At 42.9% G+C, this 18,678-nt stretch overlaps 1 protein-coding gene across 3 annotated transcripts; it reads left to right on the top strand.

Annotated features, from left to right (window-relative positions):
• The first annotated feature begins 204 nt into the window (after positions 1 to 204).
• Positions 205 to 11,618, top strand: LOC311106297 (hypermethylated in cancer 1 protein-like). 3 transcript variants are annotated; one of them, XM_084148599.1, is made up of 2 exons: positions 205 to 287; positions 8,530 to 11,618. In XM_084148599.1, exon 2 carries the CDS (start codon positions 8,547 to 8,549, stop codon positions 10,740 to 10,742), a length of 2,196 nt encoding a protein of 731 aa, XP_084004725.1. In that variant the 5' UTR covers positions 205 to 287; positions 8,530 to 8,546; the 3' UTR covers positions 10,743 to 11,618. The 3 variants fall into 3 exon arrangements, with proteins under 3 accessions (XP_084004725.1, XP_084004724.1, XP_084004726.1); XM_084148598.1 differs by lacking the exon at positions 205 to 287 and adding an exon at positions 2,699 to 2,833; XM_084148600.1 differs by lacking the exon at positions 205 to 287 and adding an exon at positions 2,776 to 2,833 and having other exon boundaries at positions 8,514 to 11,618.
• Positions 11,619 to 18,678: the final 7,060 nt, after the last annotated feature.

Genomic DNA, 18,678 nt, shown 5'->3' with positions numbered 1-18,678 from the left:
TGCCAACCATTGGGTGTCGCTGTGGGCGCATCCACCCGGCCATCAGCCCTGGTCTGATCGGACCCCGATCAAATCTGAAGAGGTGTCTGATATAGTACTATTGCGCGTGAGAAATAAAAGAGTGTGCGGGGCAGAGAGAAAGGGCGAACGGTGAGAGAGGATAGGAGAAAGCACGGAAGAGGTTGGTAATAGCACGGAATTTTAGGCGAGTGAGCGTGGAAGTCTGGATGGGGGAATCCCGAGGAGAAGATTTCACAAACGGCCACGACACCAGACATGAGTCCGAGGTGGGTAAACTACAGCTGGGATAGCGCGCGCGATGCCCTCCGCTAGCCTCATGAATATTTACATCGCGTCTGAATACTTATCGCGACTTCAGGTGCATTCAGTCAGTGAAGCCAATACGAGCTCTCCTAAATTATGTATATATTTTACTTTTTTAACAGTTGTGTCTGACAGCTGGCAAGTATATACTTAATTTACGCGTCAGGTGCTGGCATGTTATATCGCATTTTTAAAGCTTGAAATTATCGTGAGGTTGCTTAGGGGTAAATGTCAAACATCTCTCGAATGTCTATGCCTATCTCAATCTAAAATTACTTTTTTCTTCGAACGATTCGAGAGATGAAACATGCCTTACTAATTCAAAACAATGTTGTTAACTTAAGATGTTTGTGATAAGGGCAAAGGCCCATTTGGTTTTACAATTAGTAGCCAAAAATTGGTATACCTACAGTCAATTGGTAGAAAAAATATCCTTTGACATATGCTCAGCTTATAAAAGTTTTAGAACTGATGTAAATTAGAAAAGTTGATTGAGAGAGATGATTTTCAGACTGTCAGCCAACATAAATGCAACTAGGCCCATTACTGTGTATTTAAAATGGCAAAGGCTACACTTTTATTGTACATGATCAATTTCAGAACTGTGTCCTGTGTGTGGAACCTGCCTGAAAACAAACAAACCTGCATAAAAGCCTAAACAACCCTAACAGCTGTCATGAGTATATACTTAACAAAATAATAAAAACGCAAAGTGTTGGTCCCCTGTTTAATGAGCTAAAATAAAAGATCTCAGAAATTGTCCATAAGCACAAAAAGCTTATTTCTCTCAAATGTTGTGCACAAATTTGTTTAGATCCCTGTTAGTGAGTGTTTCTCCTTTGCCAAGATAATCCATCGACCTGACAGGTGTGGCATATCAAGAAGCTGATTAAACAGCATGAGGAGTATTTCTGTTTGTAATAAAGCCCTTTTTGGGGGCAAAAACTCATTCTGATTGGCTGGGCCTGGCTCCCAAGTGGGTGGGCCTATACCCTCCCATGGCTGCACCCCTGCCCAGTCATGTGAAATCCATAGATTAGGGCCTAATGAATTTATTTCAATTGACTGATTTCCTTATATGAACTGTAACTCAGTAAAATCTTTGAAATTGTTGCATTTATATTTTTGTTCAGTATATATTGTAATTATTTTGGGCTAATTTACAGTATAATTTGTGTACACTTAATCACCTGTTATTGCATGTATATGTAGCCTACTCCAAACGTAGTGGTAGGCACCTTACTCGTTCCAAAATAGGCCCACGTTTTACGCACGAAAACAAAGGCCAATGACTGCACCACTAGGTTACTATATAGTGTATGGTTGCAGGATTACCTTATTTTTATCAATCAAATATAACTATATCAGGGGACAGAGTTCTGCTTCTCCCTGCCCACCTCTGTAAACTCTTGTCTACTTGTCTTTACCAAAGCAGGTGAGACTAATTTGGCTACAATCAGTAGACACCTAACTCTAATGATGAAGTGGCTCTTAGTTAGCCAATGGGGGTTGGACTGTACAATGTCACATCCGTATAGGCTATCAACGGTTCACCCACTAGGACTAGTACACAATATCTATAGCACATTTTAAACTATCCAGTGGAGGCTGCTGTGGGGAGGACGGCTCATAATAATGGCTGGAATGGAGTCAATGGAATGGCATCAAAGACATGGTTTCCATATGGTTGATACAACTCCATTGACTTCATTCCAGCCGTCATTATGAGCCGTACTCCTCTCAGCAGCCTCCCCTGAAACTATTTTAAGATTAACCTTATAAATAGGTTTAATAGAAATATCCATTAACTAAAAGGGTGTAGTGTAATAGATCCGTTTCAGTCAAATGGCATATGAATAAACCAGCCATAATCTATCAGTGTGTAGGCTATTTCCCCATAGTCTAATTGTTGACAATATGCATTTTTGTTTCGGGTCTCACATGTCTCCAAACTTCAGTTCAGTGCGAGACTGCAGTGGGATATACAATAAAGGCCTGTCTCTTTAAGACGAAGTCGCGAAGTTCAAGTTGGGGTCACTTGAATGAAGTTCCTGCCTTCGATTTTAACTTTTAGTTTTATTATAGACTGACATCACACGGGGCGCTAAAACACTTACGGCACATAGAGGCTCCATTATTGCGCGTTATTGCCTCGAGACAAAAAAATAGCAGAGGAACTAAAATAAAACAGGAGGAAACTGATGCTGGACTAAGCACGTATTTTTTTAAAGGAGGGGGTGAGAAAGAGAGGGGAGGGGCAGAGAGAGCGAGAGGGAGGGGCAGTGAGAAGGAGAGCGGGAGAGAGAGAGAGAGAGAGAGAGAGGGAGGGAGTAACAAGAAATTCATAGCAATTAATAATAAAACGTTTTGGCAGTCGTGCTTGGAAAACTGGCATGGTTTTTGGAGGCTGGCAGTTCAAAGTTGAAACGTCAGAAATTACTCCAAAAGACTGTTGAGATGATCATTAAGGGAGACTTAGATCGGATGGCAGAAGAGATCGGGCATCCAGGTAAAGTTTAAATAGCAGATTTTTAAAGACCACTACAGCTACAGAACAGGCAACATTATTGAGACCAAATATTGACAATATTTCACTTTTTAGCGATTTTAATGTGAACATAGGGCTTTTATCGCGCGTTTAGTGTTTGGTTAGTGTTTGTGTATTTTGAAAGCAAATGAGGAACTTTGAAAATCATAATCGTGTTTTCCTAATTTTGCGATGGAACCGATTAGTTTTATAGATTTTTGTTTGTAACAAGACATGGTTGCTTATGTGAGCAGTCTTTTGTTTGATTCAAACATTCTTAGCTCAACTTTACCAAACTACAAATAGCCTACACAATTGTATCATGTTAAATGGATCACTGGACTAAGTTCTGTATAAACTATAACAAGGTAAGATTTATATTGGATTATTTGATGTGAACTAGGCCTAACCTATATGTCACCCATTGTCATCAGATGGTTTTGTAGTTATCTAGTTTTATACAGACAACAGTATAGATCAGTTTCTGGGTGTTCAGCATGATGCCTCATCCTCAGTCAGTCATTGGTAAGGATGCAGTGGGTCTCGGTGCAGCGTCCCCCCCCCCCCCCACCACCACCACCACCACGCAGCTATAGGTCACAGCTCGCCTAGCATCGGACTAATTAAGGGTTCATGGTGCTTCATATGGAGTTGATTCGATTTTAGCGAGAGCGATGACGGCCATATCTTCTGTTCCTGTTCTGTTCCTCTCCCAACCCCTCTGTACTTTTCTATGTCAACATTTAAGTGATGTCGTTTATCAAAACATCAACCATCAATCAAAAAAATATTGACAACACATTATGCACGTATAGGCCTACGTCATAGGCTATCACTAATTTACAGTTATTTCGATTAAATGTAGTTCTGCTTGAATTTCCCTTTGTACCATATTTGCGGAGATTATTTAGTGTAGACTCATATGGTTATCTGACTGAGAACGACGGGTGATGCACTATAGAAGTCAGGGATGGTTTTATGCGCGTTGAAGTCTCGTGATTTGTCTAGTGCGAGGACAAGATTACAGGAGTAGGGATTGAGAACGCGAGATTTAGGATATCATGTTAAAATAGTTGTGTTGTTGAATCCCATCTTTAAAGAAAATAGGCCTATAAGCCTGAATAACAAAGGACTTCTCAAATTGTCAATTTCTTGATAAACGATGTATTTATTAAGAAATGTTGTAAAGATCTATAGCCTAATGGACGCATTGAGTGTAAATATAATTACATTTTCTGAAGAAGTTAACAGGACTCAGGAGTAGGCGAGTCTATTTTGTTAAAAGGACAACTTTGAGTTTGTAGGCCTATTGGCCTACTTCCCCTCTCGGTGTGTATTCAATAAAATCTAATGATTTAATTAAGACATGGTTGCACAAAACTAGACTTATCTTTTACAACTTTACTGCAGGCAAAATACCTTTTAAAAATGGAGGCACATTTAAAAAAAAAAAAAAGTTTTATTGGCCTATCTCATACAAGTTAGTGGTGACAAGGAAACTAACAGCTAGAACATATTTTAAAACAAATAAAAAATGTATAGTCTGAGTGATTTTTTTGAGGAGGCCACTTTTAATAACGGAGCTCGTGTGCGCTTGTCTCCCGTCGGGATTATGAATGGAAATCTGGGGGTCTGTATTCTAGAGAGATGGGGCGCGCAGCTCGCGAGTTTAAACTGAGGAGTGTCGCATTTGAAATGCCCCTCAGAAGTCAACGACAGAGCGAATCAAAATCATAACCAAGGTGATGTTGCGTTGCGTTGATAAGGTGACAGCCTCGTTTTGACGGCTGTGTCTAAAACTCTACTCACTTCGCTAGCCTTCAGACTGTAGAGGAAGTCTAAAATGCAAATGTCTCTGGCCTTGTCTAAAATCAAACGATGTCGATATAATTTCTCTGCACTGCTTAGGCTAAGCGCAGGACACCCACTCCTTAGGCTACTTTCAAAGCCTCCGTTGTAGTTTTCATTAAAAAGGTTTCATGCTCTACTGCGTTTATACATCCCATTCACAAAAATAGCCTGCTACGTAAGGCTATAGAGCTCAGCGGCTCAGTTTTTTTCCTTGTGGTTTGACAGGGTGCATGTTATGCCCCCTAAATATAATGACAACAGCAATGATAGGTAGTATTTCACAGCATGAAAACAAACAGTTTAGCTATTTCTCAAAATGTTCGTTGTTACTCGAAACGAGTAGACTAATTTAGAATAGACTAAATAAAGCATAAATTAAACACAATGAACATTTAATTTGCTATCATTAAGTAGTTATGTTTTCTTTGCAAAGTTAATATATTATTAAGTGCCTTAAATAGATCATTCTCAAACGAAAAAATACTACACTGATAAACATGGTAAACCTATATGCATACAAGGTCGTTCTCTGAAAATCAGACAAGCAGAATGCGTGGATAGGAAATGTGGAGGGTGTTCTTAACCCAGAGCAGACCCCCTCAGCCTAAACCCAGCCTCAACCCCAAACCAGAGCAGTGACAACACAGACACAACACAGGTATCATGGATACCAAACTGTCCCAAAGATGATTCAAGCGCGGTTTTCAAAGTCAAACTTATACCAAATATAGCATTCACCTATAACTAACCACTCGGAAACAAATCATGGTACAGGAAAACATTCAGAATGTGCATGACAGACACAAGAACCTTCAGGGCCCATAGAGGTTATTGAGAAATTATTATCAACAGCCACTTACTGAAGGTGAATCATATTCTAAAATATCACTCATTGTGATAATAAATGTTTCACATTATTTAAAAACATGTTTGCTAATTGAGAATATACAATATATAGGTTAGAGAGAGCGAGAGAGATGAAAAATAAAGTAGCCTCGTCCTATTTTGTGCACGTGAATTATATTTTGAATTATGAATATAACCTTGCACTGAGATGCTTCTCTAACAGTTTTAAGACGTTTGATTGGTTTAGTGGATTAGAGAGCTGTCTTTGATAGGCCGACAAAAGGATACAGTAACTGTTAATGCATGATGCTCAGACAAAGGTTTTTAATAGGCCTACATGATTTAGTTTGGTCACCACTTCGTTCTCTTTCACTCGACGTTTTGAGAGAAAAAGCACAATGTGCATATTCTACAAATTCTACAGATATTCGTTTATTCTAACTGGATGATCATGCTAATCATTTTTTCATTTTAAAACGTTTTTTTTTCTTCTTCCACTGAATGCGTTTAAATGTGTTAATATTATTTTTGCAATTCATACATCCAAACGATGCTAAAAATGAAAAACCCGCCTTTACGCATAGGCTACAAGCGCGCGTGTGTGTGTGCACGTGCGTGTGCCTGTGTGTACGTGTGTGACATGATAATGATTTCATAAAACATCTGAGTAAGAAAGCAATCAAACAAACGGAAACGAACCTAAGCAAAGTATAGCATCATTGTTCCATACATGCAAGCCAACTCTTACTGCGTGTTAGACAGGTGTGCATGTAAATTTGACAGTTTTTCCAGAATATAAATAACTTATAAAGATATGCCTGCTATATTTTCTCCTCTACCCTTGAAACATTTTAAGTAAAACCCTTTTTATAATTGAAGGATGGCATCCCATAAGGTGGTGGCATTTTTGTCGACGCGAGTAAGGGGACAGTGTAGCCTAGATCTCTGTTTCATGACACCTTTTTATTCTCTCAGGCCATGTATAGCGTGCTGTAATAAAAGTGTATGGTGCACTCCCATTCACCCTGGGGAAACATCCGCGCCTGTCCCAACCTCATGCGTAAAACCCTGCGGGCTGCGCTTTGCGCACAACGCACCAATCGAGTAGCGCAGTGCTCAGATATATACTTGAAATCCTTCCTGCTGTCAATGTATAACTTACCCATCACTCTGAATATCAATTCTCATATGAGGCATATTGAATTACCTGTTCCTTTTCTTTGATTTGCTCCTCATATCGTGGAATTTCTAGTAAAATAAGACCTGGGAGAAATGAAAGACAGCAGCGTTTAAGAGTGGAAACCCGTAAATGGTTAGGTTATGGGTTTTATTACACCAAAACGAGACCATGTTTTAAATGGCTAAGTTCCTTTTGGGTAATTCTAAACATATATCAACTCAACTACACCGCAAACTACTTAAGATTGAGGTGTGTCTTTAAATGAAAGGAATGGAAGGCTATGAGACAGCCAGGGTATAAAACTCTGTATAAGAACCACATAAACAGCTTTTCTTTAGATGGATCCCTTGATATGTTTGTATGTGGTGTGCAGTGGGCTTGCAGGGCCTCCATGTGGGCAGAATAGTGTCTTAAGGAGGGCTCAGTAGGTAATTAAATGTTCGCTTGAAATCTCATGCTTCCCTGTCCCTCTGACTGGGGTCTTATAGTCAATGAAATAAACAATTAGAGGATTAATTTATGTCAGGAAGACCACAGTCTGACATATTTATTTAGTTGCTTGTTTCCCATCAGTGAGACCAAGCCCTTAGGGACAGTTACAAACTGTTTCATCTCATCAGTAAAGTATCCTCGGACACCAATGTTGAACAATACATCCTGCTAAATTTGTACAGTTAATAATGTTTACTTAAGCCTTAGTACAACAATACACAACTTGTTTGGGTGTGTGTTGGTATGCGAGAAGCATGTGTGTGCACATTAGAATCCCAGAGTTCATCTCAAGTTAAAGCATTGGAGCTTCTCATTTTGTTGTGATTTACATCCTGTATGATCAGAGTTCCTTATATGACTGGGCCGAATGGGAGCTCAAAGACACATCTTTTTTTGGACTCGTCTTCTCCCTCTACAGGTTTACAGTATACCTGCTGTTCATCATACTTGCAAAATCTTCACACTCCGCTTTGTTTAAAACACTGCACACACCACCTCTGGAATATTTTTTTTATGGAAGCCGGCAACAAGAAAACATATCCATATCTGTATCTTTATTTCTCTCTCTCTCTCTCCTCTCTCCTCTCTTCTCTCTCTCTCAGCATTTCAGTTTAGGAAGTGAATGTGTACACTTCAGTTTCTGATAATGACAAAACCATGTCAACTGCTGCTCACCCATAGCAATAGCTCACTTTTATAGAGTAACTCCTACTGTGCTGCCTTTACTGTAAATCTGAAGCCTATTTGTTCACTTTTCCTTACATGGAATCAATATGATTAATAGAAACCAAGTTAAGTAATGGGATACAGTGGCATAATTCAGTTAATAGCAGGGTTGGGATCAATTCAAATTGAAGGCAGTCAATTCCGGAAGTTATTTTAATTTAAAATTCAAAAATGTATTGAAAAAAGAATAAAAATAGCTTCTACTCCTCAGTTTATAAGTCATTGAAAATGGATGCTGTTTTTTCTAATTTTGAATTGTTATTTAAGTTTATTCCTGATTTGAATGCCTTAAATTCGAATTGAAGATTGAGATGTCTGGCGGTAGTACATTTTAGTTCACTTTATTTATTTTTTATATACGGATGCCAAATCAGACCCTTGTCAGCACTGAGCTTACATTTTATGTATGAAAAATACATTCATTTTAAATGTCTCACCTAAACAGATAAAAAGAAGACAAAACTAATTGGAGAATGTGCCACAATATCATGCAAGCATATTAGAAAATATACAAAAATGAGGAACTATGTACAGTAGATATTGACTGGCACTGCATGACGTTTACAGATATCTGCTGTTTTAGGTGGCGGTCTGACGACGATGCTCCATGCCATGGAAGTCCCAAGTCATGCTAGGCACCTCCTCCTGCAACTCAACACCCAGCGCACCAAGGGCTTCCTGTGTGATGTCATCATCGTGGTGCAGAACGCGTTGTTCCGAGCCCACAAGAACATTCTGGCCGCCAGCAGCCTCTACCTGAAGTCCCTGGTTGTCCATGACAACCTCATCAACCTAGACCATGAGATGGTGAGTCCCGGGGTGTTCCGGGTCATTCTAGACTATATCTACACGGGCCGCCTGACCGAGGGAGACCCCAGCTCCCCAACAGAGCCCAACCTGGGGGCCGTGCTGGCTGCAGCTAGCTATCTACAGCTGCTGGACTTAGTGGCACTGTGTAAGAAGAAGATGAGGAGAAATGGGAAGTACCCTCTCCGCCCCACTCCTGCCTTTCTGCCCTATGGGAAGATGGGCCCCAATAGTTTGGGTTTAGGGGGAGGGGGCAGGTATCGGGTGTCCACCCCTGTTATTCAGTCCTGCTACCCAGGGGGAGTTGTGAACACCCACACGCCCCGCGCCCCACCACTAGAGGAGCTGCCGCCCCACCCCCATGCCACCTCCTCTCAGGGCCCTCAGGTGTTCCCCTCCACACCCTCTGCCCTGCCGGCCCAGCCCAGCCTGCGCCCAGCCCACTCTGACAGGAACTGCTCCCCCATCTACGGCCTGGACCTCTCCAAGAAGAGCCCCAACTCCCAGTCCCAGAACACGCCCTCCCACCCCCACCTGGCCCACGCCCTGCCCCACAATGATGAGGAGCGGGAGGGGGGGCTGAGCGGCCGCACCAGCCCCATGCTGGGGGCCAACGGCGGGGCCTACCCCACAGAGAAGATGGAGACGGCTGATCAGGCTGGGTCTCTCCTGCCTCACTCCTACCCCCACCTTAACAAGCCCCTGGGCCCCCACCTGCCCCACCTCCACCGCTCCAGCTCCCAAGGTCCAGACCACTACCCCTGCCCCCCCAGCCCTGACACCCCCACAGAAGCTGGAGAGCCCAGCAGGGAGGCGGGCAACATCTACCGCTGGGTGAAGCATGAGCCACTGTCATACACAGCTGAGGATGAAGAGGATGAGGAGGAAGGGGGTGGAAACGGAGACCAAGACCACCAGCATCACAACCACCATCACAACCACCATCACAAGGCAGGGGAGGAGAGTGATGATCACTACCATAGGGTGGGCTGTGACAGGGAGGATGAGAAAAGTGGGTCAGGCAGTGAGGAGACAGGCAGTAGTGAGGGTCGACCATCACCCACAGGGGCCATGGGGAGGTTCCACCTGCCCTACGAGCCTGAGAGCTTTGGGGACAACCTGTATGTGTGCATCCCCTGTGACAAGGGCTTCCCCAGCTCTGAGCAGCTCAACGCCCATGTGGAGACCCACACAGAGGAGGAGCTGTACTCTGGAGGGGAGATGGGCAACAGCAACCCCAAAAACAACAGCAGCAACAGCAACGGTAACAGCAGCCTGAACAGCAACAGCAGCCTGTCCTACCTGGAGGGGAAGTCCAGCCAGAGCCTGACGTCTGGGGTCCTGGGGGAGATCATCAGACCCTATCGCTGCAACTCCTGTGAGAAGTCCTACAAGGACCCGGCCACGCTGCGCCAGCACGAGAAGACCCACTGGCTGACAAGGCCCTACCCCTGCAGCATCTGTGGCAAGAAGTTCACCCAGCGCGGCACCATGACCCGCCACATGCGCAGCCACCTGGGACTCAAGCCCTTTGCATGCGACCACTGCGGCATGCGCTTCACCCGCCAGTACCGCCTCACCGAGCACATGCGCATCCACTCCGGGGAGAAGCCCTACGAGTGTCAGGTGTGCGGGGGCAAGTTCGCCCAGCAGCGCAACCTCATCAGCCACATGAAGATGCACAGCAGTGGTGGGGCCGGAGGGGCTCTGACGGCCGACGGCAAGTTGAAGCTGGACTTTACGGAGGGGATCTACCCCCTGAGTAAATACGCAGCAGAGCACCTGGGGCTGAAGCAGGAGAAGGCCTCTGAGCTGCTGGCAGAGCATGCCATGGAGAGCCTGTTCCCGCTGTCCAAACTGGCAGCAGAACACCTGCGCCTCAGCCACCATGACAAGATGGATGTCCTGGGGGTCCAGGCCCTGCCCCCTCCCCCAGGGTCCCTCTCTGACTCCCACTCCCGTACCATTGACCGCTACTCCCCCAGCTAAGACCCTCTGACTAGGCACCCCCAGCATGGCCTTGGCTACCACACAGTCCTGTGGGCACACAACTTAACTTAACTTACAGTATTCTAACATCATTCACCTAAAATCCATCAGTATCTGCACCTCAGACTAAGGCCAATAGCTGGCCTAAAGAATGCACACAAACTGGGTAGACTCCTATAAGTGCCTTCCTTTCCAAAGTTTGCATTATATGCATTTCAAAAACCTTCCTAGGAGAACTGTGTTATTTCTATTCTATTTTGACCAAGGAATACCCACTCAAAACAGTGTAGTGTTTATGTATACGCAAACAATGTTTTTTTTATTAAACCACCGAGCCAAAAACAAATTGAGAACCAAAAAGCAATTGTTTTTATTTATTTTTTTGTACGTAATGAAAAACCAAAGAAACTGTTGCAAGAAAGTGTTGTAATCTGACCCTAAACCTGTGTACTAAATGTACTATTGTACTATTGTAATTGTATATAAAATGGGGAAAAAAGCACACATGGACAAGATTCAGGGCTCCTGTCCAGAACTGAAAGGAACGTTGGACAAAAGAAAAAGCCAAAGCTTTGGGATTTGCAAGTGATTGGAACACTTTTCTTAATTTAGTTTTTTGGGGTACTGGATTTTCTCTGTATCTCCCTATCCAGTTTTACCCCATGCTCCAGCTGTTCTAGTCACGGGGGAGGGACTAACTGAAGACAGCATTCGCTCCGCCATTTAGGTCAAGTGATCTGTGCTTTGTTTTTCTACCGTTGTTACGTACTCTCTGATCATGATGTTGTGTACAGAGAGACTTATATTAAGTGACCGTAATAGTAGCTTAATGACTTGTACACCCAGTGCCATAACCCTTTGAACCCATAACCTGCATTTTTTGACTTGCATCCCAGTGCCTTCAAATTGTTATTGCGAAGTAGCGAGCAGCACAACCCTGTGATCTCACAACTGGGACGCATCATGGTGCATACCCAACTGATGACATGCTAATCCTCCTCCATGGCTTTAACATCCAGTGGTCTGGAGTGTAGACTAAGCATGGGTGTTGCCTGTGACATTGTATAATATACTGAACAAAAATATAAACGCAACATGCAACAATTTTCAAAGATTTTACTGAGTTACAGTTCATATAAGGAAATAAGTCAATTTAAATAAATTCAATAGGCCCTAATCTATGGATTTCACATGACTGGGCAGGGGTGCAGCCATAGGTATCCAGGCCTTGGAGGGCATAGGCCCACCCACTTGGCATCTAGGCCCACCCACTGGGGAGCCAGGCCCAGCCAATCAGAATGAGTTTTTCCCTACAAAAGGGCTTTATTACAGACAGAAATACTCCTCAGCACCCCCCCCCCCCATCCCCCCTCAGACGATCCCGCAGGTGAAGAAGCCGGATGTGGAGGTCCTGGGCTAGCATGGTTATATGTGGTCTGCGGTTGTGAGGCCGGTTGGACGTACTGCCAAATTCTCTAAAACGAGGCAGTTTGGTAGAGAAATGAACATTCAATTCTCTGGCAGCTCTGGTGGACATTCCTGCAGTCAGCATGCCAATTGCACACTCCCTCAAAACTTGAGACATCTGTGGCATTGTGTTGTGTGACAAAACTGCACATTTTAAAGTGGCCTTTTATTGTCCCCAGCACAAGGTGCACCTGTGTAATGATCATGCTGTTTAATCAGCTTCTTGATATGCCACACCTGTCAGGTGGATGAATTATCTTGGCAAAGGAGAAATGCTCACTAATAGGGATGTAAACACATTTGTGCACAGAATTTGAGAGAAATACGCTTTTTGTGCGTATGGAAAATATCAGGGATTTTTATTTCAGCTCATGAAACATGGGACCAACACTTTACATTTTGCATTTATATTTTAGTTCAGTGTATTTACAATGGTGGGTACAGCTATACAACTCACCAGAGGAGAGCACAGAGAGGCCATCCAAGTCAGTACCAAGAGGCTAGAGTCAATTTCCTCCAATCAGTCACTATCAATAGCAGCAATTCCCTCTAACACAAATTATTAATCAGGACTGACAATTGTCCCATTCTGCGCATAAATAGTACTAACCACTTTGCTAATGTGACAGCGTTGTGAACATGAGAGCTGGGCGCTAGCTGCCTCTGACAACACAACCCAGCTGCTGGCCTCCCACTCTTCCAGTAATCCCTGTGAAATGTCACATTCTCCCTGACAATTCACACTGTCTGTCGGCCTGACGCCCCATTTCATGCCTGCCATCCAGCCCCTCTGATCCACACTATAACAAGACACCAGAGCACTGCAGAGCCGAGTCCTACATCTGCCCTTCCCTGCCTCCCTGCTAGGAGGCTATCAGACACAGTACAGGACAGTACAGTGGCACGCCTCAATATCAACTGACCAGTTCCTTTAGAAAACAATGAGCACTTATGGGTTTGGGGTTGAAGGCACTTATTGTTTTGTTAAATGTTTAAGAATGTTTATTCCAAAGAGCATGCTGGCTTTTTCTTTGTCTATGTTGTCGGACCTTATGTCAGATTTGAGTTTGTTGACCACTATAGTGCCAATGCCAACCTCAGTAGGTGAATGTGAAGACTAAAGCCATGAATGCACTGTGATAGACTTAGTGAATCTTAAAACCTTAGGTTGGAGACTGAGACAATAAGCCCTAGTGTTATGGGATTGTATTAATGTACAACATTAATTGAAGGGCTTTATTCTGAAGCATAATGAGCATATCAAGGTGTTGTTTTTCTGTCACATATTTTCTTTCTTTTGATTTTTAACCAAAGCAAAGTGAAACTGGTGCTTACCTCAGGACTGAACCCAGCATGGGGACGCAACGCTTTATCTACACACCAACCAACCAACCAACACACACGTACATGCAGATACAGGCACAGACATTTACACACATTTTTATTATTTTATTTTGAGGGGACAATAGTCCTGTGTAAACCTGTTGGTTATTTCATGGTTATGAGATGTTTTACTTGTCTTACAATTTTGTTGATAACGTGATATTAACATTTTCCTCTTTTATCTTAATATGCTGTGTACATGTTCCTTTTTTACTGTCCTCAAAGAGGCTTTCTATGTGTCTGACCAATGACATCATCTTAATAAGGAAAAGTCAAGCTGGTGATTTTCTCTTACCTTAGTGTTAACTTTAATTCAACAGAATATACAAATGTAAATGTTCGAGGCTTAAGGTAATACCCCTGGTTCCAAACATATATATATATATAATGTGTGAACTAGGTATTTTATTTTTTCACCCGAAGCCTTAATGTTTAGTGACGTGTTTGGTTGCACACGAGGAGTGATGTATTTATCAATATTTCCCTAAACAGATAAACAGTGGCTGGGCTGTGAGTGGATGAAAGCTATAGCCTCAAGTTGTTTGACCCATTTCTCTGGAGGGGGCTTTGTGAGCTGATGATGACTAAGGCTGTGTGTGTATTTATACACAAACACACTTTAAGCCAGCTTGTTTTGGACTGCAGGACATGCAACGGTTCCCAGCAGCCTACGTGGAACACAGAAATCCACACTTGGCTCCAAAGCTAATTTAGAAAAATAGTCTACATGGAAACTGTTTGGGCACAGCTGTTTTGTTATAACAAAATAAACTAGTTTACATTACATGTGAATTGACAGGGGCAGTGGACAATATCAATCTTCTATTTATCATGGCAATATGAGGTTGGACCACAGAAATGTGAAGTCACATAGACAAGAGGTAACAGCCCATTTGAAGTTGATGTCAATGGTGGGAATATAAATCTCCAGCTCATTCACTCTCTCATTCATTAGTTCACTCTCACTGAAAGTCTATCTCCCGTTTCCTTTTCTCGACCGTTAAAACAAGAAAAAAATAGTTTCCACTGCCACTCCAAATCTGTACAGGACGTGAGAGCGAGATAATGTCCAGCGTTACTGTTCTGAAATTACCCTTAATATAGGGCGGCCGAGCGTGTGTGTGTGTGTGTGTGTGTGTGTGTGCCTGTGAGTTTAAAGGGGGAAGTGTTGGTTTGTCTGTTTGTTTCCACATGCTATTTGAGTATATGAATGGCTGTTAATGTATGCTCTGGGAATAGTTATGGTGTGAAGGAGAGGGGAGGTGTGGAGGAGCAGGAAGTGAACTCTTGGCTGGGCCTTAGCATTGAGCAGGATGTGCAGTGTGTTTCTGCTCACAGACCGATAGAGACACAGATGGAGATTGTGAGGGAGCAGGGAGGGAGAGGAGCATGGAGAGCTCAGCAGGGTGGACATGAGCCCATTGTTTTAAATATGAAAGACTGATCTTACTTCCAAACCTCGCCATTCAGAAAACGTTAAGAGTTTGCTTAACTTATTTTTCCTCTCTTCTTCCTTCTTTTAAAAAAAAAAAAGGGGAGTAAACCCCTGTCCACTCTTATATTGTGCTGTGCTTAGTGTGCTCTACTTTCAGAAAGCCCTTAACAAATTAAAGGTCAAAAGAAGCTGTTTTTATTTAAATATTACATCATTTCTGGGTATCAATTAAATACCTTACTGTGATTGTTTCAATCAAAATGGCCCCCAAAAAATAACTTCTTAGCAAAGAGCAATTGCACAAGCAAGTCTGTCTGGGAGTGGTCTGAGTTGGGAGGGGGAAACTGAAAACTAGCTGTTATTGGCAGGGAGGTTTGGAACTCTCTTTCTTATTGGTCTATTTTATTTTTTATTTTTTTATGAGCATGGCCTTATTTCTATTACAGCATATTGGATGACTGTCATTCATATTCCATTCACCCAGTTCAATGTAACAGCGATAGGTTTAGGCTACTACATGATACTCAAAATGTCCTTATACCCATCATGAGGTAGCTACAACCTAGCCTATGAATGAAAGTTTACAACGTAGGTGCACATAGGTTGAGAGAAACATTTGAGGTGACAGGCAGTGACACATTCAATACCACCTTGCACACTGTTGCCTGCATCTAGCTGATCTAGGGTGTAATCATTAGTCCAACAGTTGCAAACGAAAGTTTCAATTGCACAAATTCAGGTATGTTTATCCCCGATTCGTTCCGTTTGCTTTAATTTTAAAAACCTTTTTCAACAGAATCGGCGGAATGAATACACCCCTGATCACATGTAAACACAGTTCACTTTCATAGCAGCCACGTTGTATTCCGCTCTCCTCCTCTCACCTTTTCCCTTCGCTTGTGGACTTCAATGCACAACCCATCAGCTGTATGTGACCAGGCAAAAAAACCTTCACAAGCCAAACCATATCATAACCGCTACATACAGCCTACATTGTTGTCACGATATTAGCTAAAGTAACGTCATAGTCAACATAGCTAATAGAAATAACGCATTAGTAAACCCGCTACAATCATGCAGTAACTTTACAATGTACAGTCAGTAAGCAGTTTAGCACTTACACTGGCGGGCCCCGGTGTCAATAAATTAGTAAAACCAAAAGCTTACCTTGAATTGGAAGAGTTCCAGTGTTCTGTTGGATAGTCATAGCCAGCTAGCTAACATAGCATCTCTCTGTTTGAGCAGGGTGTTTGAGTAGGCTAAACTAGCTAGCTGTATTTGCTAACTAAGTAAGTGAAACTGTTGGAAAATGACAAACTCTCTCACCACATTTTATGCACTGCAGCGCTAGCTAGCTGTAGCTTATGCTTTCAGTACTAGATTCATTCTCTAATGCTTTGATTGGGTGGACAACTTGTCAGTTCATGCTGCAAGAGCTCTGATAGGTTGGAGGACATCCTCTGGATGTTGTCAAAATTACTGTCTAAGTCTATGGAAGGGGGTGAGAACCATGAGCCTTCTAGGTTTTGTATTGAAACCAATGTACCCAGAGGAGGACAGAAGCTAGCTGTCCTCAGGCTACACCATGGTGCTACCCTAAAGAGTGCTGTTGAGGCTACTGTAGACCTTCATTGCAAAAAAGTGTTTTAATCAATTATTTGATGATGTGAATATATTTTGTATAGTTTTATCTAAAAATGATAACTTTTTAAACGTTTTACCATTTTTATTTTTTGGAAATTCACTGAGGAGGATGGTCCTCCCCTTCCTTCTCTGAGGAGCCTCCACTGGTTTGCACAGTGGACCGGGTTGAATTAGAAGGGAGGGAGAGACTTGACACTTTCAACGGTCTTTATCACAAGCAGCTGCTTTCCTCCATTTATTCCCCCAAACTGCACTTTTCTGGAGAAATCATTGAATTATGATTTTTATTACCCTCGTGACTCCCTAAAACCCCCTTCAATCGCCTTTCCTCTCGCATGTTGCTTCCTCCTTGTCCTCCTTTCCCTCCCGATCACTGGCCTCCCCTCACCTCTCCGTCTGTCTCCCCCTCTCTTCTTGACACTCAGCACGAACCACTAGCCCACGCTAACAATCCTCCTCCTCTACTCCTCCTTCCCTACTCCTCCTCTCTCCCATGATCAAGTCGCTTCCAGTTGTTTTTCCCGCTGAAGAAAACAGTTGTCTTAATGTTTATGCGAACAACTACTTTATTTTTCTTAACGCCCTGATCAAGTTCCAAAATTAAATGTGTTACAATACTGTGGATGATGGGCCAAATACAACATTTGACGACGTTAAAATGTACTTTCTTTTCAAGTCAAGAAGGGTATTACAAAGGAAGATAAGAGTGAGAGAGCATCATTATTGAGGAAATGCAGGATAATATGAGAAATAGATGTTCAGGGGGAAATATGCTAAGAAAGATGCCAGTAAAGTAAACATGAGTGGATGAAATTGCACAATTGAGCCAGACCACAGCTCTACCAGCCAAGTCATGTGCTGAGAGGGATAGGAAGAACGAGAGAGAAAGAATGAGAGAGTTGAAGTACCAGTCATAGCTTAAGTAAACAACATAGAAAAAACTGAGTGGCGGTGAGCTGCTGCATCGTCAGGTTTTCATGTTGGTGTCTCAGTCTGAGTGCCCTCAGCATTGGTGTCTTCTTACCAGGCCTTCAGATTATCACCCAGTCTCCACATGACAGAGACAGACAATCTTTGTTCAAGCAGAGGAGAGTGTTGTGGCTGGTGGCTGCCCCATGTCTTCTTCAGTATGTTTTGCTTGGAGCGTTCTGTCTCCACCAGGCAGTAAAATAGTCCGACCGCAGACCTGATCAACAGACAAGACCGACTAAATGGACACAGTTTAATCTAGAATATCATATTGCCGTTTTCTCAAGGCTTGACTCTATTGATATAATTCATGTACAGTACTTCTCCTAAAGTGAATTGACTGAAACATATAGGGGCGCGGCAGGTAGCTTAGTGGTTAAGAGCGTTGTGCCAGTAACCGAAAGGTCGCTGGTTCTAATCCCCGAGCTGACTAGGTGAAAAATCTGTCGATGTGCCCTTGAGCAAGGCACTTAACCCTAATTGCTCCTGTAAGTCGCTCTGGATAAGAGCGTCTGCTAAATGACAAAAAATGTAAGAATGTAAAATGTAAAATGAAACAAACAACTAAACGGGAACACAACATTATTTAGGTGAAAATAGCAGTTCACAGTTTTGGATCTAATCTGGGGTCTAATAGTCATGTATGAGTACACAGACACAAACAAAACAAAACACCGACACACACACACACAAGCCGACACACACAGACACAAATAAAACACAGACACACACACACACACACACAGCTGGATGGCAGACTGCTCTGTCACTGTTCAGGACTGGCTGTTCCAGATTAGGTCAGATTAAATTAGGCTTCCCTGCTCATTTTGGAGTGTCGGTTCTTGTAGAAAAAGTCATTACTAAAGCATAGGCAATGTTACTGACGGCCTGAACTGAACACGTAGTGAGACGCCTGCCAGAATGTCACAGAGCCCGAGGGTCCACACACTCTCCTACACACACTCCCCATTTACATGAAACACACACAACCAATTTGATCCCATATAGAAATTGTGGATTTGGTGCATCATCTGATAA

This window comes from Coregonus lavaretus (genome assembly GCF_964263955.1).
Source record: "Coregonus lavaretus genome assembly, chromosome: 30".
Lineage (NCBI taxonomy): Eukaryota > Metazoa > Chordata > Actinopteri > Salmoniformes > Salmonidae > Coregonus > Coregonus lavaretus.
This window is presented reverse-complemented; position numbering and strand designations above follow the sequence as displayed.